At 34.0% G+C, this 24,184-nt stretch overlaps 2 protein-coding genes and 1 long non-coding RNA gene across 10 annotated transcripts; 1 reads left to right on the top strand and 2 right to left on the bottom strand.

The window, feature by feature from the left end:
* Window positions 1–4,189: 4,189 nt before the first annotated feature.
* Window positions 4,190–14,054, bottom strand: LOC127514321 (uncharacterized). Its single transcript, XR_007930596.1, has 2 exons — window positions 8,333–14,054; window positions 4,190–5,962 (listed from the first exon to the last, which is right to left on the bottom strand). It is a non-coding gene; the product is annotated as an uncharacterized LOC127514321 (long non-coding RNA).
* On the top strand, window positions 4,201–17,151 carry si:ch211-161c3.5 (uncharacterized protein C3orf18 homolog). Of its 3 annotated transcripts, none has more exons than XM_051897070.1 (6): window positions 4,201–5,938; window positions 14,062–14,487; window positions 14,901–14,926; window positions 15,065–15,191; window positions 15,507–15,540; window positions 15,855–15,991. In XM_051897070.1, exons 2-5 carry the CDS (start codon window positions 14,191–14,193, stop codon window positions 15,510–15,512), a joined length of 456 nt encoding a protein of 151 aa, XP_051753030.1. In that variant the 5' UTR covers window positions 4,201–5,938; window positions 14,062–14,190; the 3' UTR covers window positions 15,513–15,540; window positions 15,855–15,991. The 3 variants fall into 3 exon arrangements, with proteins under 3 accessions (XP_051753030.1, XP_051753029.1, XP_051753028.1); XM_051897069.1 differs by lacking the exon at window positions 15,507–15,540 and having other exon boundaries at window positions 4,892–5,639; window positions 5,750–5,938; window positions 15,855–17,151; XM_051897068.1 differs by lacking the exon at window positions 15,507–15,540 and having other exon boundaries at window positions 4,892–5,938; window positions 15,855–17,151.
* Window positions 17,152–17,218: 67 nt separating this feature from the next.
* On the bottom strand, window positions 17,219–23,961 carry si:ch211-161c3.6 (high mobility group AT-hook 2b). Of its 6 annotated transcripts, none has more exons than XM_051897072.1 (7): window positions 23,658–23,961; window positions 22,778–22,867; window positions 21,192–21,348; window positions 20,903–20,986; window positions 20,756–20,816; window positions 20,402–20,434; window positions 17,219–19,633 (listed from the first exon to the last, which is right to left on the bottom strand). In XM_051897072.1, exons 3-7 carry the CDS (start codon window positions 21,290–21,292, stop codon window positions 19,541–19,543), a joined length of 372 nt encoding a protein of 123 aa, XP_051753032.1. In that variant the 5' UTR covers window positions 21,293–21,348; window positions 22,778–22,867; window positions 23,658–23,961; the 3' UTR covers window positions 17,219–19,540. The 6 variants fall into 6 exon arrangements, with proteins under 6 accessions (XP_051753032.1, XP_051753034.1, XP_051753035.1 ...); XM_051897074.1 differs by having other exon boundaries at window positions 20,756–20,809; window positions 22,790–22,867; window positions 23,658–23,745; XM_051897075.1 differs by having other exon boundaries at window positions 20,756–20,809; window positions 23,658–23,725.
* Between the last annotated feature and the right edge of the window lie 223 nt (window positions 23,962–24,184).

Consider the following 24,184-nt stretch of genomic DNA (forward strand, 5'->3'; position numbering starts at 1 on the left):
TAAATTACACCTTAGCAAAGACTTAGTGGAGAAGACTGGGGATATACTTTTTTTATTCCATACAATATTTCTCTATGTGGGCTTATCTTATGGACACGTGTCTTAAAGACATTACTACAGAAGGCAGGTGAACATTTCCACCAATATTGTCAAGCAAAAAATATATTTAACAGAATTTGGCCTTTTGTGACAACATGCCCCAATAGCAATGCATGGCTATTACAATGGAAGTCTTTAAAGGTTTAAGGGTCAATGATGTGACAGGTCATTTTTTGGTCCAAAGGCCTTAATAATAATAATAATAATAATAAAAAGATATGACATCCAAAGTATGTAAGGTATTACAACTAGATCTCTTTTATTGAATCCAAAAGGTTTTAATTATATTTTGCTACATATAAAGGTATTTTAAAGATTTTGAAGTGTCAAAAGGACATTCGGTTGAACTGTCCAAAGGCCAATACAGCCATTTCATTTGTGATTAATATGTCTTTAAATGTATATATTTTTTATTCTGGCATGATTTTATAACATCGTATATCAATACAGTGCAAAATGGTATTAAAATTGTGCAGAAGTCATTGCTTTGTTATGAGAAAGAATGTCCGGAAAAATGAATTTCATTGATGTCATTCGGAGTAACCAATATAAAGGGAACATTTTAGATCAAGTCATGCGGTCACTATCATGTGACAGGATGTGAGATCATTCAGACACCTGTAAAGGACCATATGGTCATGAAGTAAAGTAACTAACTCTCTCATAACTATTTGAAAAATTCATGTTTTCACTTGCTCATACGCATGTCCTGAAACGCATGTCCCGGTACAACCGCTATAAAACATGGAAAATTTTGTAATATTTTAAAAACTTGTACTAAATATAAAATGTTTGATTATACTTTTGTTAGCTAGATATCAGCCTGTGTTAGGATTGTTTGAAAATATCGTCATTCGGTATAACCAGAAGTGTCATTCGGTAAAACCGAAATTTTGGTTAAAACAAATGACTTTTTTGGTGACAAATTTAATTTGGTGACAAAAACTTTTTGTCCATCTTGTAAAAAATGACAAAAGCAGTGTTAATTGATTATAAAAAACACATAATCTCATTGCTAACTTAATAAAACTTCAAAATAATTATATCTCCATTATGTTTTTTTACACTTTTAAAAACCTTATTTGTCAATGACATTTAAATATATATGGTTTTATTGTGTACGGTTTTGAATTAAGTGTTTGAAACTGACATTTGACGTGACAACTAGCCCATGTCTCCTGATACAAAAATGAAACTAAACTAGGCCTTCTAATATTGGAGGAAATATTTGACTAATATTTGAAGGCTGAAATGAGGATTTGCAATGAAATAAAGTGATGATTTTGAGGGGAGGTACATTAGCACCATGGTACATTTTAGTACTTGTTTTGTTAGTGTTAAACATGGTATTTTAATGGTACCATGTCTAACGTTTGATAGTGGGTTGCTGACTATCTCTGACCATGGTATTTGCATTGTATTTCAAGGTACTTCAACGAATACCATGGTATTATGTGCCATATACAAAAATAACCATGACATTTTAACAGTTATTTTAGTGTTGAAATGAGGAATTTGAGAAACTTCAAAAAGCAATTATGTGATGCTTTTGAGAGAAGTATTCATTTTCACCTTCCCTACAATGGCAATGAGGGGACCTTTAGTAAAATTACCCAGAAAGTCTTTTTGAGTGTGTCAGATTTTGGCCCTTGAGTTATTAGTGTATCACAGCGACAAGGTCAAGGTGTGATGAATATCTACAACATGAATCAAATTTTCTGCTTCTCTTTTTGCGCTGACATCACAAATCTTATGTTTCACCCCCTCCTCTCAAAACACCTGTTGTATAGAGACAGCTCAAGGTCCAATAAATTCCCAATGGATAAAATCGAGTCCCATCTTATATATTTTCTCAATGAATATTCTGTTTTACTCAGAAATACATCACAATATGGAAGTAAAATGATTTCAAATGCCATTGCATGTGACTTTAATGTGCTCAAACCATTATTTGTAATATATTTCGCATATCACAGCTGGTACTACCACATAATATCCTGTTTGGTGAAAAATATCGTTTAGATTTTTAACCATCTGATTAAAAAAATAGCACAATGACAGTCAGTTTTAGACTTCATGGTAATGAGAATTAAGAGGGAACATATGCTTATTTGATAAGATAAATAATGTCACAGTGCAAAAAAAAAAAAAAAAATCTTAGTGGTCCTAGTCTACATTTTCAAGAACATTTTCAGGTCACGATACTGGCTGCATGATTTTCATATACTATGATCATATCATCAATATTTATTGTATATTATACTATTTAATATGCATGATACTAAATGTGCAGTCAGATCAAATGTAAGTCTATTTATTTCTGTAAAGAAAATAAAATAAATTATTAATTTTTAGTTTAGTTTATTAATAATTAGTTATATATATATATATACAGTGGTGGTCAGAATTATTGGCACCCTTGGTAAATATGATCAAAGATGACTATAAAAATAAATCTGCTTTGTTTATCCTTTTGATTTTTAATTCACAAAATTAGCAAAAATCTAACCTTTCATTGAAGGAAAAGAATTGAAAGTGGGGGGAAAATCACATTATGAAATAAATGTTTTTCTCCAAAACATGTTGGCCACAATTATTGGCACCCCTAGAATTTTTTATGAGTAAATATCTCTGAAGTATATTCCCATTCATATTTACATTTTTTTTAGCATACCAGGGTGATCATGAACATGAAATTGTCCAGCCATGACTTCCTGTTCCACAGGAGTAAAAACATGAGGAAACAGAAAGGCCAAATTCCCTTAATCATTCATCACAATGAGTAAAACCAAAGAATATAGTTCTGATGTGCAGCAAAAGATTGTTGAGCTTCACAAAATAGAAAGTGGCTGTAAGAAAATAGCTAAAGCATTGAAAATCCCCATTTCCACTATCAGGCCAATAATTAAGAAGTTCCAATCAAGTAAAGATGTTACAAATCTGCCTGGAAGAGGACGTGTGTCTAAATCATCCTAATTCGCAGTGAGGAGGAGAGTTTGAGTGGCCAAAGACTCTCCAAGGATCACAGCTGGAGAATTGCAGAGATTAGTTGAGTCTTGAGCCTCAGAAAGCCTAAAAAAAATGATTAAACAGCACCTACGTCCCCACAAGTTGTTCGGGAGGGTTTCAAGAAAAATCCTCTGCTCTCATCCAGAAACAATCTCCAGCATATTCAGTTGTCAGACATGACTGGAACTTCAAACGGGACCGGCTTCTATGGTCAGATGAAACTAAAAAAAAGAGCTTTTTGGCAGCAAACCCACCAGATGGGTTTGGTGCACACATGGATAAAAAGTACCCCATGCCCACAGTTAAATACTGCTGGATCTTTAATGGTGTGGGCCTATTTTTCTGCTGGAGGTCCTGGACATCTTGTTCAGATACATGGTATCATGGATTCTAGCAAATACCAACGGATAAAAAAACAAAACCTGACCGCTTCTGCTAGAAATCTTATAATGGGCCGTGGTTGTATCTTCCATCAGGACAATGATCCAAAACAAACATCAAAACCAACACAAAAATGTGTCACTGAGCACAAAATGAAGCTTCTGCCATGGCTGTCTCAATCCCCTGACCTGAACCCTACAGAAAATTAGTGGAGTGAACTGAAGAGAAGAAGCACCAACATGGAGCTGTGAATCTGAAGGATCTGGAGAGATTCTGCATGAAGGAATGGTCTCTGATCTCTTGTCAGGTGTTCTCCAAATTCATCAGGCATTAGAGGTGAAGACTCAGAGCTGTTATCTTGACAAAAGGAGGTTTTGGCAAAAAGTAAGGCAAAAAGTATTGAATAAAAGGGTGCCAATAATTGTGGCCAACATGTTTTGGAGAAAAACATTTATTTCATAATGTGAGTTTCCCCCCCACTTTCAATTCTTTTCCTTCAATGAAAGGTTAGTTTTTTGCTAATTTTATGAATCTGAAATACATGAAAGGTTTTTTAAATGTTAAAAAAAAGGTTTCACTCAAATTGCTACATATATAATATAGTTTGCAATGAAAATCTAAAACAAAAGCATTTTCACTAGAAGACATGGAAGGGACATTAAATCAAACTTGGGCAAATGAAGTAAAAAATCACATATGGTACACTGAGTGTTGCTTACATTTATTATCTTGTAACTAAGGATTATATTTACTCCTCTTAGCATGTTAGACAGTTAATTTGAGAGCAGTTTGGCTTGTGTTTCATAAACAGACAAATAAGAGGATTAGAGTGGATAAGGACTAACGCATTGTCACCACTAGGAGGCAGCGTTTGACAGAAATATATTTTCAATGGCATATGGACGACGCCATCTGCAGATTGTGTACTAGTGAACACAAGACAGTGGCATTTTAATAATTGTTACAAAACGGATGTGCTGTGGTCTTGAGCCCATTTTTAGAATGACATCATTCCTAATCCATCCATCCATCTTTTGGATTAATTTTAGTCAACAATTCAGTTTAATCAAGGATTAGTTGTCCCACATTCAGCGGCTAGCAGAGTACAACACATATGTTGGATAAAATGCAGTTTAATAATATATTAATGTTAATAATAAAATGTGTTTTGACAGGTAAATGCACCCTTAAATGTGAAAGTTTATGGGGTTATGGCTCTGTCCATGAAAGAGGCTAAAATATCAAGAAGGAGAATGCTTTGATAAGGAGGTAAAAACCTTTTTTTTTCTTTTTACAATTTTCTCTGAATTTTTTCACAGATGCATGTGTGTATAATTATTCATTTTTATATCATTCGCCTACTATTTTTAGGTGTATCTCAAGAAGAAATGTTCAGATCATATTTAATCTAAAATGAAATTATTTAGATACAGTAGTTTGAATAAAGAAAATTATGTCAGGACCATTAAGATTTTTGCATTGTAAGATTATTTTCATGACAGCATTATATAGTTTATTGTATGTGTGTGTGTATATTTATATTCATTCGACATGAAATATGATCTGAACATTTCTTCTTGAGATTCACCCAAAAAATAGTAGGCTAATGATAAATAAATTAATATATGTACACATGTATTTGTGAAAAAGTTCTGAGAAAATTGTTAAAAATGTAAATTAATAAATTAATAAAACCAAATTATTCTAATAAACACACACACACACACACACACACATAACATATGTTACAATGTAATATGATAATTCGTGAATTGGGAGGATTCTTGTGCATTTAGGGTGAAAAATGAATTGACCCAGACATGTTCTTGACACATTCATTAATAAAGACTAAACAACTAAAATTAACTACAAAAATGCTTTCTACAAAAGTGTTTGACCCTAACCATCACCCGTATCACGTCTGATTTGAGTTCACATAATGCACATGTGAGGCAGCAAGGGGTTAACATCCCTGAACTCTCTTCCCTGGACACATTCACAGCATCTGTGTCCAACCATTAAATCCTGTCCTCATTCCTGCTAAGCTAGACAGACAGCCAGCTGAGCCAATCACAGCCTTCAGCTGCCCCACAGCCAACCAATAGCAAAACAGGAATGGAGGAGGGACGTTGCTGGATCACATAGCTTGGGTTTGTAGCATCCTTGTAGCTCTTCTTGTCTTGTCTTTGAATAGAATGATATGAAAGAAAAACAGAAAACAGCTGAAAAGGAAGAAATGAGATGTGATTTTGTACGGTAGGACGAAATGTGGTGAACGCAGGGATCCAGAGGGGAAAAACATTTCAATTTACAGCCTCTCAGCTGGTCTGTTCTAGCTGAGGAACGCAGGAGGAGGGGTGAAAGAAGAAATTCCCACTCCTTTTTTTCCATCGGCTGCCTGGAAAACCTTGGAAGGACATCGTCCGTGGCCACATTTCTCCATGAACAGGTCTGTGTCTTTCATATTAGCAGCCTGTGACAACAGACAAACGTGTTCTAATCAGATTTCAGCTTATTTACACTCATTTTAAACTCTTTAAATGCTCTATACAATTCAATTAATGCAGAAAAACTAATTTATAACTGATAAGGCACAGGAGTACGCACATTATTTTGGTGTCTGTTGGTATGGCTATCTTTGTCTGGTGGTGGCCTCTTATTGGTTTAGGAGGCAAGCTTAAGAAAGCCCGAAGCATTCTGATTGGCCGAAGGACTAACATGTTCTTCATTAAGCGTGCAGACTGTTTACACATTGACGAGACAGAGCTTTCACCCTAAATAATTATGTAAGAAGTTAATCAACACCCCTCAAATACTCAGATTACTGGGATCAGCAGCAAGTATTTTTGTCTCCTGTGTTTGAATGTCCTTTTTAAAAGGGAAAAACATCAGAAAGTCAATTACATGTAGTCTACTGTTGTTGACTATTTCAGTTTGTGTAAACAAACAAAATCACATTCACAGGATTGTGCTTGCAATGGAAGTCTGAGCAATGCATTGCACCAGGAAAAAATGAACTTTTTTGGCTGTTTTGAAAGTACAGCCCGTACAACACTGTAAATGTTAACATAAAATAAAATAAAAAAGATTTGCTTGCCCATGCAAAGTTCTATCTCTATATATAGACACCATGACTCCTGTGATGACAATGTAAAGCCAGGAAGTTTCGTACAATACTTGCAAGCATACTAGAAAGGGATGTGATATCAGTAGTGTTTACATAGAGCAAACTTCATCCAGGAATTAATAATAGATAATTTAAACTCAAATAACACACTTTTTGCATTGAAGAATTATTTAAAGTGCATTAAAGAAAATGGAAGCTGCACATTTCCGCTTTTAAACTGTTGTATGTAGGAACGTAAGCTTATAAAACAGCTATAACTTAATATTTTTCAACTAAAACCATTTTGTAACTGATCAGTAACTTCTCAATAATGAGTGAATGTGCACATTTTTTAAAAAAGTTTTGAATGTTACCATATTTTTACCATGCTATTACTATATTCACCCCCTTTTTATAAATTTAAAAATTGAGAAATTCTTTGAAATGTAAAATTTTGCAAGAACTACAGCAAAAACCAGTGTAATGCACATTCTTTTTCTAACAAAACAACATCAATATTATTCTGAAATGTTTTCAAACAAAATATATTCATTAAACTTTTAGTTTCAGAATGAAATATTATGAAAGCTTGTTTCCGCCACTAAATAAAAAAATAAAAAAAGGTTTGTTTTTTTTTACTTTTTATCTCACAATTCTTTTTCTTGCAATTTTGAGTTTTTATCACACAATTCTGACTTTTTTTCACAGAATTGAGTTTATATCTTGCATTTCTGACTTTCCAACATGCAATTGCGAGTTTATATCTCACAATTCTGACTTTATTCATGAAATTCTGACTTTATAACTCTCAATTCTGACTTTATATCTCTCAATTCTGACTTTATATCACACAAATCTGACATTATAACTCACAATTGTGAGTTTATAATTCGCAATTCTGAGAAAAAAGTCAGAATTGTGAAATAAAAAGTCGCAATTACCTTTTTTATTTTTATTTCATGGCGGAAACAAGCTTCCATCAAATATACATGATAAGCAGCCTAAATCTTAATTGGTAAAATGTTTTTTTTTTTTTTTTTTTGGTAATTTAAATAAAATATAAATATTAGATGAAAAAAAATGCAAGAATTGTTGCAAAGAAATACATTTAAGTTAAAGTACTAAGATTAAACTAAAATTGAAATAAAAGTGAATTAAAGCTATAGAAATAAAAAACTAAAAGTAATAAAAATGACAAGAGCACATGACAAAATGACTAATACTTAAACTAAAATGAAAACTGAAATATAAAAATAAAAGCTAATATAAATATTAATAAATACTATAATACTATTATACTAAAATGTCACTGGATCTGCTTGCTAGAGTATTGCTAAGTGGCTGCTGTGGTATTCTGGGTAGTTACTTTAATGTAAGTATGTTGGATTTTTTTCACCTGTTTTATAATCAAAAATTTGTGTCTGATCACTTAGTAAATTAAACTTAGTAAAGATTAAGTCTGATCACTTAGTAAAGTAACAGCACACATTATTTTAATTCTTAGTGTTTGGGGTTTGTTCAAATCACTAAGTATGAGCAATAGTAATGATGTTTGCCTTATTTACATGATCATATAAAATCAGCAAGTGTGTGATATATCAGAAAACAGATTCAGCGTCTCAGCTGCAGGTGGCCTCAGGCCTGTTGTTAGAAAGTGAGAGAGCACAAGAGAGAAACAGCGAGGGAAAGCAAGAACACATCTGTGTGCATCTCTTTGTCATCTCTTACGAAATGTACCTCTTTCAACGTGAGACGTGTTTCTGTGTACTTGATTTCCTAGGTAGAGTATCAGACTGGTGCTGTGCCTCTGTCTCTCTCTCTCTCTCTCTCTTTCTCTGTGCCACTCTTGTACCACATCCTGCCACAACACCCACTGCTGCCCGGCTGCTGCAGGGAGGGATAAAAGTACCTAACGGCAACAAAACACGCGCACACACACACACGCCCATACACACAAAACAAACACACATGCATTTTCAGGGGAACTATAGAAGAATTTTATTAAAACATGTCCAATTTAAACCACTCCAAATTAAAAAAAAAAAAAAAAACATTTTTTTGCTCGGCCTTGTTTCAAACCTGTACAATTTTCTTTATTCTGCAGAACACAAAAGAAGACTTTTGTGTAAATTATTCCTTTACGGTATTTTGTGAGTTTATCCATGATAATTACATAAGTTTTCAACCCAAATTTTCATTATTTTAATTTTTAAATGCCAATTATTCTCAAAGTAATTCTCATTAGTTTTTTATTGATATTATATATAATTCTGTTTTATTCAAATCAGCAAAAACGTTTTTAAAAATGTGCACATTCACTCATTAACGAGAAGTTACTGGTCAGTTCAACTAAAAAAGGCAGTACAACAAATGCAATTATAATGTATAAATATTATTTTTCAATTCAAAGAATGTAATTTACTTCTTTTCTTTTCAGTAAAGAGACATTACATTTTGTCTTAAAAATAAGCTTTATTTTGGGGTAAAACCTTTTTTCACAAGCTTTGAAATTATAGATCATGCACTTGCTGACACATCCATACACTACTGTTCAAAAGTTTCTGTAAGAATTTTTTTATGTTTTTTGAAAGAAATCTCCTATGCTTACCAAGGCTGCATTTTGATTTTTTTAAATACAGTATTATTACAATTGAAAATAAGTGTATTCTATTTAAATATATTTTAATATATAATTTATTCCTGTGATCAAAGTTGAATTTTCAGCATCATTACTCCAGTCTTCAGTGTCACATGATCTTCAGAAATCATTCTAATATGCTGATTTGCTGCTCAAGAAAAATTTCTGATTATTATCAATGTTGAAAACAGTTGTGCTGCTTCATATTTTTCAGGAAATAAAATGTTGAAAAGAACAGCATTTATTTGAAATAGAAATCTTTTGTAACATTTTAATTGTCTTTACTGTTACTTTTAAACAAAGTTATGTGTTCTTGCTGAATAAAAGTAGCTTTCTTAAATAAAAAAAAAATCTTACTGACCCCAAACTTTTGAACGGTAGTGCACTTCAAGAGTAAAACTTGCACAATGTGCAGAACAACACACTTTTTTTGTACATGTCAAATTTTAAATTCTAAAAACAAAGTTGATCCATGCCATCAAAAGCTGTTCATCAAATTCTTGTATATTTGTGTTCATCAAGCTAAATGTTTTCCATAATGTTCATATCCAGATTGGGGAATTTTACTGCTCTGAATTTCTGTCATTCCAAACCTGTATGACTTTCTTTTTTCTGTGAAATAACATGGGAGGTATTATAATAAATAATACTGATACTACTTTAGTCCAGACAACAAAAGTTTACAGTGGACACAAAGCACCATAAAAGTATCATAAAAGTAGTCCATAAGACTCGTGCACAATATTCCGAGTCTTCTGAAGACATACAATATCTTTGTGCGAGGAACAGAATGAAATTGAACCCAATTTTCACCAAGATATCACATGGCTTGGAATATTCATTGGATTTGTTGTGTTATTAAGGTGAGCAAACGATAACCGACTTTTATTTTTTGACATGCCCCTTTAACTGCATGAGCAGTTCTTTGTGAATGGAGACAGTCTGCGGTTTAGGAGATTTCTACATTCTCATTCACATCCACCAAGATCTCAACAGCAGATTCTCCTATTCTCTATTTTAAGCGTCGAGCCTCGTTCCTGCCTCCAGCCCCCACATCCACAAACGCGCATACATGCGGATCCTAACGGTTGTAGTGTGGAAGGAAGCTTGCGGTTTGCCAACAGTATCTTAAAAGCTCACACATCCATATGTCGTCCAGAGGGTTTGTACTCATGTACACTCACTCTTTCTCTCTCACACACACACACACTCACACCACAAACATACACATTCAGTCAAGAGCATTTAATCACACACAGATTTTCTCACTGATAGAAATACTGCTATCCAAACCTGAATGTGTCTAAAATTCCCTTTTTTCCCGTTTTGGGTTTCGAATTGATTGGGTACTTTCCAAAGCAATGACTGACGATTTCAAAGTCTCTTGGTTCAATCGCAGATATTCATAAAGAAAAAAAAAACTTTATCAAGAAAATGCTTCAAGCACTTTCTTTCAAAAGCAAATCTATGTTGCCTTCTATCTCATCTCACATTCTTTGCAGAGTTTGAAAGAAATTAATACTTTTATTTAGCAAGGATGCATTAAAAGTGATCAAAAGTGACAATAAAGATTTATATTTCAAATTTCAAATTGTTCTTTTGAACTTTCTATTAATATTAATTGCATCAAAGTTTCCACAAAAATATTAAGCAGCAAAAACTGTTTTCAACATTGATGATAATAAAAATTGTTTCTTGAGCAGAAAATCAGCATATTAGAATGATTTCTGAAGGATCATGTGACACTGAAGACTGGAGTAATGATGCTGAAAATTCAGCTTTGATCACAGAAATAAATTATATTTTAAAATATATTCAAACAGAAAACAGTTATTTTAAATTGTAATAATATTTCATAACATTACCTGCTTTTATACTGTATTTTTTTGCAAATAAATGCAGCCTTGGTGAGCAGAAGAGACTCTTTAAAATAAATAAAATAAAAATAAAATCGCCTCCACCCCAAACTTTTGAACGGTGTCATTCAGTACTGAAAGTATCAATAAAAATAGTTCAATTGAATTTTAAAATGGACTGTTTTTTCCAATATTTGTATTTTTATGCTTAATGATTGCCACATTATTAGTCTATCAAGCAAACAGTAAATGATAGTGGATTCAACTGTTCGCTTGCTTCATGTAAGTAATGCTATTTTGCTACCTAATGCTCTAAATCAGGGGTTTTCAAACTTTTAGATGCCACAAACCCCCAAGTAATTATGAAGGGAGGAACCCCTCGCTAAAGTATAAAAAGCAGCTACACATTTTCACGTATACCCAATGGAAAACATTTATGTTTCTAATAGCTTTTTATTCTATTATTCTTTTTTCTACACACCAGCAGGGTTTGAAATTGACTTTTTCACTCACCGGCCAATTTGGCTACTAAATTTTTAAGTTACCGACCATTCGGAATTTCTACTAGCCAAAAAAAAAAAAAAAAAAAAACATACATTCATTTCTTATTCAAACAAAATTCTGTCATCCAGCCATCTCCTCTCTTACTCTTTCATCTTCATTAGACATGTGCCGATCTGCGATATATCACGATAATGAATAGGCCTATGCACGATATTGTTATCGTGGGCACTTCAAAATACCGTAAATAATACATTATTACCAATTAATAACATTTTTATAATGCATTTAAGAATACTTTCCCTTAAAATGCACAACACCGCTGTATTCTGCGTCAAAAGAACACGCGCTCAGATGTAAACAAGCCCAACGTGCACGAGAAGCACACGGTGGAACGAGTGAAGGAGACGCGCTGAATGAAAGTGCACGTTCACTCTCTGAAACAGCAGAATGCAGCGGTTACCCCGGAAACCCCGCAAACAAAGCAACTGCGCTAGTGAAGTTTTTAAAATGCTTCAAACAGCCATTCATTTTTTTGTAATCTCAATGTTGTTCATCACAGCATCAAATACTTAATACTTAAAGACTTAATAGGCTATTTATTTTCAAACTTAAACATTTTTATATTTTAATGTGGACTATAACATGCCCTAATGATTAGAAATGTTCTGATTATTTGTTATTGTTCAGTAAAACTTTGAGACATACGGCTTCATTAGTTAACATGTTAATTCATTATTACCAAACTGACAATGAAAAATACTTGTAAAGCATTAATTATTCTTAGTTAATGTTAATTTCTTAGTTACTGTTTAATAACATTACTAAAATCAAAAGAACTTATTTAATGGACCTGAGATAAAACTAACAATGATCATTTGTATTTCTTAACTAACTATAACAAAAAATAATACTTTCTGTAACAAATGTAGCTATTGCAAAATCTTAGTTAATGCATTAACCTTATTGTAAAGTGTTACCTGTTGTTCTTTATAGCCTAATTCTTTTGCACTTGAATCTGTTTGAAAATTGTACTTTATATATTTTTTGTGTGTTGTATTATTGTATTAAAAGATTCAGAGTTATGTTATTACAAAAAGAGTTCCTAAACCTGTTATACTATGACAACACTTTTTTTGCAACTTATTTCAATACCGTATACCGTGACAAAAGTTTCAGCAATTAATCGCAACATGAAAATTTGATACCGTCACATGCCTAATCCTCATCACTAATTTTTTTTTTTTAGGTGGACAGATCAATACAGTAAAATGTACATGTTTTTTCAAAGATAAAGGAAAAAACATGTTTGCAGTTACATAGTAACAAAGTCATAATCAGGTATATTTAATAAAAACAAGCGTAACACAAAAAATCTAGCTTGTATTGTTACTTTTGACCCACCTGTGTTACTTTCGTCCCAACTGAAGGGTTCGTAAATAACAATGTTCAACTTATGTTCAAAGTGAAATTATGCTGAAGCCGTTCTACATTTGTTTAGTTATTGACCACAGCAAAAATATATCTCTGTCAAAAACATTACCTTTTAAAATTAAGCTTTTCTGAAAATTTGTACTTTCGCCCCTGCTCTCCCCTACAAAGAACACCAAACACCACGCGGAAAAAAACAAACCCGCGGTTTCAGGATAAGCCAGGGTCTGCTGAAGTTGTACGATACTGTAAAATAATAATGTCTTTTCTGTTAACCAAATGTATCGACCCATTATTATGCTTCTTTTTAATCTTCGCTTCAATGCAAATGAACAAGCGCGTCATTATTTGTTGCCTAGTGACCTGTATGTTCAAGTAAGGCAGATTCTGTGAAGTGCGCTGTATTTAAAATATCATGATGACTCAAGTTGAGTATTTGTTCAGATTTGGCTTACACGAACTTCCCCAGCAAAGTGAGTAAACATAATAAGTAACCCGCCAAATTGGCTAGTGATTTGACAGCGTTACCCACGGGTTGGCGGGTGTTAATTTCAAAACCTGCACACCAGTATAATATTTTTAGATATATAAACCTGAAAGAAACAAATCTATGGCTATGATAATAATAATGTGATAAATCCCATGAATTGACAAGAATACTTTTTGTATGCAAAAACAAAACAAAAATAGCGACTTTATGCAACAATTCCCTGTCAGATTCCTACGCTGTTTACGGTGTATGGACAGTGCAGCGCTTCTAACAAAAGTATTCTCACTTCATAACATTAAGGTTGAACCACTGTAGTCACGTTGACTATTTTAACGATGTCTTTACTACTTTTCTGGACCTTGAATGTGGTAATTATGTTGCTTTCTATGGGGGATAAAAAAAACCTCTCGGATTTCATCAAAAATATCTTAATTTGTGTTCCGAAGATGAACGAAGGACTTACGGATGTGGAACGACACGAGGATGAGTAATTAATGACAGAAATTTCATTTTCAGGTGAACTAACCCTTTAAATGATGTTCCTTTACAGGATTCTTGTCAGGAGTTCAGGAACACCGTGAGCGCTTCATGGCCGACGCCATGTTGGAGGATTGATTCCCAGTAGGGTTGCCTTCAAAACGCACTCGGCTCGTCTCCACGACGCCGTCCTGCAACAACTATGTCTCTGACCACCACCAAACCCGATTTGTTCACGTCCACCCAAACCCTGACCCCATTCCCAGCCCCCACCCTCCCCCTCACTACCTTAATTCCTTTTCTCACAAGTTCAGGAGAGCCCAGAACTGAGCCAGAGAACGTCACGTCTAGGACCGTCTTCCGCTCCATCACGTCGTCCGCCAACGAGACCGGCCTCAACTCCACGCAGCTGCCCGTCGCATCTGTAGAAGGCGCAGGGATGGGAATGGTGCTCGTACCCTTTGGCATCATCACAGTCATTGGGCTGGCTGTTGTTGTGGTGAGGAAAATAAATGATCACGGCTTCCACAAAAATATTAAAAATAGGACTGGAGTAATGGCTGCTGGCATTTCAGCTTTGCATCACAGGAATAAATTACATTTTAAAATACATTTAAATAGAAAACAGTTATTTTAAACTGTAATAATATTTCACAATATTACTATTTTTGATCAAATAAATGCAGCCTTGGTGAGCATAAGAGACTTCTTTAGTAGTGTATATGCTAGTGTACTTCTAAAAGTTGACAAAATTAAGCAGATATACACATTTAAAATGTGTAACACTCTCTCTTTTGTGATGAAGTTATTCTTTTATGTTATGATTCTGTTGGTTTTAATTAATTTAGAATTTAATATGTGAATTTTATGTAACACTTCTGTATCTTACATAACATTTTTCTTCTTTACCAGCTTCTGTACATCCGGAAAAAGAAAAGGTAAGAAAATGTGCATTCCTCTATTGCTTCACTACAGTCTTAAAAACTGAAGGTTCTACAGTGAATATTTAATACGAGGCTGTAAAACTTTTTGGTGGCGTTTCCCACATAGAAGCTATGTTGTGTTTTTCTCTACAGGCTGGAGAAACTGAGACACCAGCTGATGCCCATGTATAACTTTGATCCAGCGGAAGAACAGGATGATCTAGAGCAGGAACTCTTGGACCACGGACGAGACGGAAGCCCAGCAGGACCAAACTCCAAAGTAAGAGTACAACCACACAGGGCTGAAGGCAAAAACATGCCGTCAAATAACAAATAATTGTTAGGGCAGACATTGCTGATTTTAAAATAAAATTGTTATCATTTCTTTGTCTGTGGATGACTAGATGGGTGGATGGATGGATGGAACAATAGAATTTTTGTTGGATAGATGGATGGATGGATGGATGGAACGATAGATAGATAGATAGATGGAATGTTAGAATGTTTGTTGGGGTATCTTTCAAAATAATTTCTACCATATATTATTAAATGCTTTATCTTAATTTCAGTTTCTACCATTCTCATTTCTCTTAAGTTCTGACACAAGGCCATGTGGTTTGTTATTTGTGGTAAAGTATCCATCACTGTAAATGTGTTCATTATCACATGTCCATTTAATATCACTATTACTCCTCATCAAACAGCAGCTGTGACTAAATCCATCTTTAAACGCTCGTCCATTTGTGTGGCACTAGGAGCTTCATTAGTCTCATTCTCATACTGTCAACATAACACAATTTTGCAAACTCAGTTTTGCAAATTGATATTTGTTCAATATTACACTGTGGAACTAGGTTTAAATGTGTATGAATTTATTCTATAATGATTTTCCCTCAATGTCCCATGTTATTTACTTACTTTCACTCTCTCTTTCCTGCCACAGACACTGACCACAAGTCAGGGAACAACTCAAAAACCCAGTCGACTTGTTTTCACTGACGTGGCCGATGCCATTAATGCATGACGCCACTCAATGCTGCACAGGAAGAGAGGGGCACAGAAATCTGGACAACTGGACACATTGATTCAGGAATATTTGCATTGACATTTGGTACAATAGAGTAAAAAAAAAAAAATCCCACTAAAATTTGAAATATTGGGTTAACTGCTGCCTTTTTAATTAATGATTTCTAAGCCAACGTTACAATCTGCAGTAGTAAGATCATTACATTTTTGACCACTTTAATTTTAATTATAAGAATTTAGTATAAACCAAGAAAACTATTGAGTGCAAATGGCAAAAATTATTGTACCAAATACACAATGACAAAAATATTTTTTACAGTGTGCACTGACGAATATGACATTATACGTTTTAAGGACACTTGATTTAAAAGACTGCAAAAAAGAAAAGTTCTTCACTACTACAAAATTCAGCTGGATCTGTCCAACTGTTATAAGTTATAACCACTCATGCAACATGGACTTTATTTTTTTTTTTAAGATAATCTCTAGATGTAATAAGAATCACTTTGAGCCTCATACATGAAACATGAGCAGAACGAATGTCTCTGTAAATATTTTGCAAAACCATTTTGACAAATTGTTGCATAATGTGACAATTTAGGAAACAATGATTTTAGAAACACTGAATGAGGCTCATTGTGTTCCTTGTTTATCTGAATGACTGATAAAATAATCAGTTATGCAGATTATTTATTTTTAAGAAGGGAATCCAAATGCAACTAAAACCCTTTTTGTTTGAGGGAAATCTATTAGTTTGGTGAATGAGAGAACCACATGATTTATTATTTATTCACAACTGAAAGCATTCTGTGAACTGATTCACTAAAAGGAAATACATGAACTTTCCCCATGAAGAGAATTTCAGCTTTAAAGTTACTTTGTTTAATTTAAATTGTGATGAACTGTCAGACATGACATCAGGCAGCCGGTTAAGAGTGTGAGACAGTATTATAAAGATCTTCCATGTGATATGAGCTCACTGTTTCGGTTCATTGAAACACAAATGTTCTGTCACAGAGTATGAATCTGAACAAATGATGAACGTTGACCGATTACACAAGATTTGTGTGTGTGTGTGTGTGTGTGTGTGTCTGTTTGTGTGGTTGTATAGATGTAATAATCCTCTGTGCACCACAAACCAGCAGTGGATCATTTTAAAGAAGTTTTTAACTTTTATGACAATGAAGGACATAATAAAAAGGATATTTACACTATGAGATGTGCATGTGTGTTCTTGAAAACTAGGGAATCATTTTTGGTTAATGCAATCAAGACAATAACTGATTGATCATCAGTAACTTTATTCATGAACATACGGCTGCATAAACAGCATTACTGGCCTTTGAAGAATGTAGAAAAGAGGTAAGAAAGTTACCTGAGCCTGTATTTAAGAGGCACATTGTCAAATAGTTTAATAACTAAACTGACACTATATACCATGAGGCATTTGAACAATGCTTGGTTGACTTCAAATAAAAAAAAAAAATCCTCATAAGAAAAAGATTATTTCTCAAACTAGATTTTAAGAACCATTTTATCTGTTTTTAAGAGCATCGAACACAACTGTATTGTCAATAGGAGATGCTTTAAAACATCACCCCCATATCAGCGCAATAACACAATTCAGAGCAGTAAAAATATGTAAAAATATGCTAATTATGAAAATATAGTGCCAAAATGATATACTGTTCCAAAGACTGCATTGACAATATATGCATTTCACTTTAACAAATGACAAATAACCCATTGTCTAGAGTGAGCAAACAAATTCTCTGAGGTTTCTGGTGTTGAGGTACTGAATTACAATTATAATGATTGTTGTTGAACATTTACATCACTGATGAAGTCACTATTCCTGTTTGGTGTAAACAGAACCAACAGAATCTATTCTTTCCACTGTAAACATTAAAATAAAACAATAAAAAGAAATTATACATTAAAAGATCAATCATTAAAGATGTTTCAACATTAAAATGAGTAATTTCAAACTTTCCAGAATCCTGAGAAGTACATGTTTAAACAAAACTTAATATAACCCATCATCATTCATACACTGAGATGATTTTTTGATGCATTGATTTTTAAATCCCAAGATCTTGAACATTAAATAAATGTCTTGAGTAAAACAAGTTCATGTTTTTTGTTGTCATTTTGGAGAGTTGCTTTTATCAGAATAAAGGCCTGTTCACACCATGGATGATAACTTTAAAGCCCAAAGTATACTTTATTTTTTTTACGCATACACGCACGGGTCGTGCCTCGAAATCGGGTCTCCACAAACTAGTATATACGAGTACATACGAATGATATTAATTTAAAATATGCATTGCTTACTATATAATGTGTAAGAAAACAAAATAGGGCATAATAAAACCAATTGAACATAATTTCTTACACTTGATTAACTGTTAATTAATAAATAATAATATAATAATAGCCTATTAAGTGAATAATTCAACATCATTAATTTGTTTTATTCATAACTGAAATATTTCGACACTTAACACTAAATTTAACACATAATTACATTAAAAATGATTCTGAATAGATGTAGGGTAAGTGCAAATGCGTGTATAAACTAAGCTATCAGGCTAATCCGTATCTGTATGCTATGCTAGTACATTATAACGTAGTTGAAACAGCATTTATCATAACATGATTTTGTAGGAATTGTAATCAGGAACTAAAGAAAGCAATTAAAAGCAATTTGAACCAATGGAATCACGTGGGGTCCTAATAGAGACCCGATTTCGGGGAGACACAATTTGTCACTACACCGGTCTGTTCTGTTTATGCAGTTTTTCTTCAACTACCTTGTGAATCCACGCCCCCAGGGCACAGTTGCCACCTTGTGGATAAACTAATTACTGCAAACAAAAATTAAATGCGCATGTGCGACCTGCATGTACAACTTAATGCGCGGTTACAAAAATCCGGTGGTGCGCATACTCTCCTGATGACGAAATTTGCGTTACGCGCAAACTACAACTATAGCGATAACGGCACAGAGAAACGGTATCGTTGGAATCACTTTCAGAAAGATTTTCTTCCAGCTGAACGATAAAAACATTGACAGCCAATCAGAATCCATCCTGCTTTAAAGAGTTCGACAAATCTGCAGCGTGTTTATAATAAAGAGAACAATATCTTCTGGCGTGGACGCTAATAAGGTTATCGTTATAGTTATCATTCTTGGTGTGAATGGGCCTTATAAGACATACTACAGTTTCTGGGCACTAAATTTTGCGCAACAAAACGTGTTTAAAGAAAGCAAACCAGTTCAAATTTGATTTCTTGTTGACTTTAGGAATCCAAAAAATGAAGATAAATGAAAAGATGACATTTTTAGTTCTTAAAATGGCAGTGTAAATTGCAGACAGGTGTCCACAATAAAGACCGGTGAGGATTACAGATTTTAGGATCACTTTTGAAATTAGAAATGTAGTAAGGGTATGTCTGATCTTGTCAAGGGCTCCTTGTGAGCCCTCAGTTTTGGGCGCAATTTGAGAACTGGCACATTTTCATTTTTTACAGTGTACATGGAGGCAGTTGAGATGGAGAATTACCCCCGACGCAGTATCAAAAGTCATCAGTGAGGTAGTTTTAGTCGCTCTCCTGTGATGGTGAGGCAGCAGGTGGGGTCTGAGTGGGCGGGTCTTCTGTTGACTCCGCCCCTTGATCCGCAGGATGAGCAGTCTAGGTGCAGAGGAAAAAGAACACATGAGGAATGTGTGTGCGTGACCTGAGAATCATGACAGTTGGGACAGGAAACCAAGAAATGTAAGGAGTTGTGCTGGGTTTCCCTTAAACACACTGAGTCATTTAGCTCTATGCTAACCGGTGAATTGTATGAGTAACGGGGAGTTTCAACACGGTTTCTGAACACATTGCCTGGTTTCACTTCAAAAAAGAACTGCAACTTTTGACAGTCGCTGATTGATAGGTTTATCAGGTTTGAGTTTAACGGAACGAGACGATTCTTATGCACTACTATTCATTTTGTTCTTTATGGGTTGCAGGGCTGCAAAAAACGAATCAATATGATGGAAAATGAAAATAATCGACTCGACTAATTGAGTTTCATTATTAATTCGAGTCTTTGCCACTTTAAATTAGTGAAAAACATTTTTATGAACACTATTATATTCTTATAATGTGAGCATTGCAATTGTAGACAAGCAATTAAATGTTTCTTTCTTTGTTAAACTACAATTTTTAAAGTAAATATTACAGATTTATTTTTTTAAATAACTGAATACTTTTATTCAGCAAGGATGCATTAAATTGATCAAAAGTGACAGCAAAAACATAATGTTACAAAAAAATTCTATTTCAAATAAATGCTGTTGCTATTTATCAAAGAATCCTGAAAAAAATGTATCCACAAAAATATGAAGCAGCTACACAACTGTTTTCAACATTGATAATAAGCATATTATATATATATATATATGTTGTTTTTACCTGCTCTTCTTCCTGATGAATGGTCTTCTGAGGCTATAAATTAGAGAGAAAAAAAGACACTTCTGCCAACTCAACAGGATTTTTAACAAGAAAGAATAATGGAATCATGTGCACTTAACATTAATATCCAATCAAGTAAACAGGGTAATGTTGATTTCATAATAACCCTTTATTATATAACTGAAAAAAGTACTCTTTTATTAACTCTTTTAGACCATTTATGAATGCTAAGCTGCAAAAACTGCTCATTCATGATATTTTTGAGGTCATATGTTCATATATGTTTTAATGCACTTATTAGCATGTTTTATGCATGTAAATCCTGTTATATTTGAGTTAAAGTGTGATTCTCACCCATTTTCGTGGTCTACCTCGAGGTCTTCGTTCTCTAGGTGGCTCTACCTGCATCCAAAAACAGATGAAGGAATGAGAGCACATGTTATATGTCTGAACAAGCATCAGTGAGCTTAAGTTTAAGTACACTCCAGCAAGTTCTCTTACTTTGGCTGTGACCCGCTGGCCTTTGTTTTTACTGCCTCTCGGCCTTCCTCTTGGCCTCCTGGGAGCTGAGGGTTCAACTGGCTCCTGAGGGAATCAAATCACTTGGTTTTAATCAATTTATTAAGTATCTATCTATCTATCTATCTATCTATCTATCTATCTATCTATCTATCTATCTCTTTCTCTATCTATCCATCTATCTATCTATCTATCTATCTATCTATCTATCTATCTGTCTATATGTCTGTCTGTCCTTCTATCCATCCATCCATTATTGCATCTCTCTGACCTGAGGTTGTTTGCGAGGTCGTCCTCTGCTGCGTTTGGGAGCTGGGGCCTCTTCCTCTTGGACCGCTGCCTCCATCTGACCTGTTCCGGTCTCCTCCACATCCATCCTGACCCCAGAACACCTCACACATGCATGGACACACACAATCTGAACGAGACTTGAGTGGACACAGGAAGAAAGGGAGAGAGAAATAGTTAATGGGCAATTTGATGGATGTACAAAGAGCTTTACATTAGTGCAAAAGATAATATTTTGTACAGTCAGCTGGACTGTATTGCAAAATAAAGTCTTTATTTGGCATATACTGCACATTACCCAACTTATAACATGGCTACTTATCAAATAAATACATAAATAGATATGAAATATTGATTTAAGTTTAAAATATTTTATTATTTGAGTGGAAAGAGAGCACTGAGTGACACAAAAAACATGATTAAACTAGCAAATATATGAGCCAATAATAATACTTTTATAATACTTTTTGCATATCCTTGCACCTACAATGAAAACAGGCAAACTACGTAACTAACCAATAGCTAAGCTAACTAAAAATCATAGTGGTTTGATGTGTGAAAGGTTAACTTGCATCATAACTTTACACTTTGTCCTCATCAGTCTCGAACTGCCATTAGTTTAATACGATCACTTTATTTTTTTTAACAAAAATCTCTCTCATAATCAACGTCTTATCTTCAACAGTCACTGCTGCTCTGACACCAGCTCATTCCTACAAATGACAGACATTAGTCATAGATTTAACAGTAAAAACTTGGGGTGTGAGAATTTGATATTCCACAGAAATAAAGTCTCTCTCTCTCTCTTATATATATATATATATACAGTATATAAACCAAAGAAAACATAAGAGTAATTTCAGGTGTCTTTTTCAGTATTATAGTATTCACTAGTCAATATCATCATATCCACTGCAGACTCTTCGGCCTATACTGCTGCACGCTCATATGACATGTCATTTATTGGCCGTGAATGTATATACACCTGAATTTCATCAATGACAGCTTATTTAACCCCTGCTGGCAGAGAAGGATCTTCTAGGAGCCTGTTCAATGGCATCTATTCACATGAAACATAACTTTCCATGTTCCTCTCATGCATATATAACTAACCGCTCTACACCATAAACTATGTCTCAGTGACTCCTAATAAGAAAACCTAATAAGCTTTACCAAAATAGTACCATGTGATATTCATATGGTATTTAAAAGTCAATGCAAGGTACTTCAAGAAATTCCCATCATGGTAGATTACATGTTTTTCCATGCATATTTTGTGGTAATAATAAGGTACTTTTTGTGTCACTAACAAAAAAGTACCCAAATGTACTATAGTAGTGACACGTTTTTTTTTTTTTGTTTTTTGGGAACACTTACAAATACAAACATGTATGGCTTTATCATGTGTTTTTGAACGTATATTAACATATCAAAAATAAAATAATTAAAAATAACATAAATTCTGGAGTTCTGGAATGATACTCTATAGCTATTCAGTGTGTTTTCAGTGGTCTTTAAAATATTTTTCCATATGGTGGGCAATTATGACAGCTCACATTTTTCACATACTTTCAGACCTACAGAAAAATGTAGCTGGCGGTTGTGAACTACAGCGGGTAACGAGTATGCTTTGTGGTGTCCGAAGGATGCAAACACAGCCTTAGCAACATTTAAAGAGGGAGAAACAAAATATTATTACAGACACTACAACAACAACAACAACAACCTCAGTGGTCACACAAGAGAAACACGTCAGAGATAAACACAACAACAGAGGTAACAAAACAAAGTAACTACAGTACTATGGTATTACCATGTTTTTGTGGACAATATATCATGTACAATGTTTTTTTTTTTTTTTTTTTTTTTGAGATAGTACCACAGCAATGACATTTTTGACTATATACCATGGTAATTCTTGTAGTAATTCTCTTTTATTCTTTAAAGGTGCAAATACCATAGCATATCAATATGGTATGTTATATTTTGGTGTACCATGGCATACAACAAAGTACTGTCAAATACCTTCTGATACTGTACACTTCTTTTACAAAATGTACTATGGCTTTGGTACCATGGTACAGTGATAGTATCAGGCATACTTTGATATATATATACTATAGTACTGAAACATTATGTACCACAGTATTTATATGGTACTCCAGGGAACTCTGAAGAATAACATGGTACCACCATGGTACTAAAAAGTTTTTTTAATGTAATTATAATTCTATTTTTTAATTTACAAAAAAGGTGCCAAAAGATATAACTGTACTAATGTCCTTTTTAGACATGTACCATGGCTTTATTAAAAACTCATTGTTTCATTGAGATGAAATCTGAGATATTCAGACATTATCAGATAACAACATAACTTAAGCATAAACAAAACTGATTTGTATTTAAAAAAAAAATGTCATAAGTTGAAATTTAGAGTAGATCACTTTACCTTGCTTACGTTATCCTCAGCACTTTGCGTTCACCTGGAGCAGCGGCTTCGCGTGTGACGAGACCGCGAGTATGTACATCAACAAAACATGATTGACATCACTTCTCGCCCCGCCCCTTCTTACGCCAGATCCTCACGTCAATAATTCTCTTCTGTCAGAACTGAACTGAAGTGCAACGCCTCTTTTTTTTTTTTTTTTCAGTTCTTCTTTTGCTGTTTGTAATGGCATCTTTCATGTCAGGCTACATCGCTTCCTTTTCTGCAAACGCTTTGATTTGTCGACTGGATGCTGACGTCGCGTCGCGTTTTCTTGCCGCATAGGCGGCTATTTTGATTGGTTAACTTGGTTTGTACAGTCTGTGGCATCGCGTCACGAGCATTAATGACGCCAATGAAACCCCATTTAAAAGGCAGTTGCTAAACTACTGACAACAACACGATCTGTTACCAATAACATACGATAGGCAGTTTACTAGAGTAATAGCCTATTTGACACAATGACACGACCATAAATATTAATAAAACAA

The sequence above is a fragment of the Ctenopharyngodon idella genome, chromosome 6, assembly GCF_019924925.1.
Source record: "Ctenopharyngodon idella isolate HZGC_01 chromosome 6, HZGC01, whole genome shotgun sequence".
Lineage (NCBI taxonomy): Eukaryota > Metazoa > Chordata > Actinopteri > Cypriniformes > Xenocyprididae > Ctenopharyngodon > Ctenopharyngodon idella.

Excerpts from the sequence above, each read along its gene's own strand:
- si:ch211-161c3.6 (XM_051897072.1), bottom strand. The coding sequence starts at position 21,292 with ATGTGGAGGAGACCGGAACAGGTCAGATGGAGGCAGCGGTCCAAGAGG. Across the intron at positions 20,987-21,191 it reads GACCTCGCAAACAACCTCAG|GAGCCAGTTGAACCCTCAGC; the intron begins GTCAGAGAGATG and ends TGATTCCCTCAG. Across the intron at positions 19,634-20,401 it reads TTCATCAGGAAGAAGAGCAG|ACTGCTCATCCTGCGGATCA; the intron begins GTAAAAACAACA and ends CTCTGCACCTAG.
- si:ch211-161c3.5 (XM_051897068.1), top strand. The coding sequence starts at position 14,191 with ATGTCTCTGACCACCACCAAACCCGATTTGTTCACGTCCACCCAAACC. Across the intron at positions 14,488-14,900 it reads TTGGGCTGGCTGTTGTTGTG|CTTCTGTACATCCGGAAAAA; the intron begins GTGAGGAAAATA and ends CTTCTTTACCAG. Across the intron at positions 14,927-15,064 it reads TACATCCGGAAAAAGAAAAG|GCTGGAGAAACTGAGACACC; the intron begins GTAAGAAAATGT and ends TTTTCTCTACAG.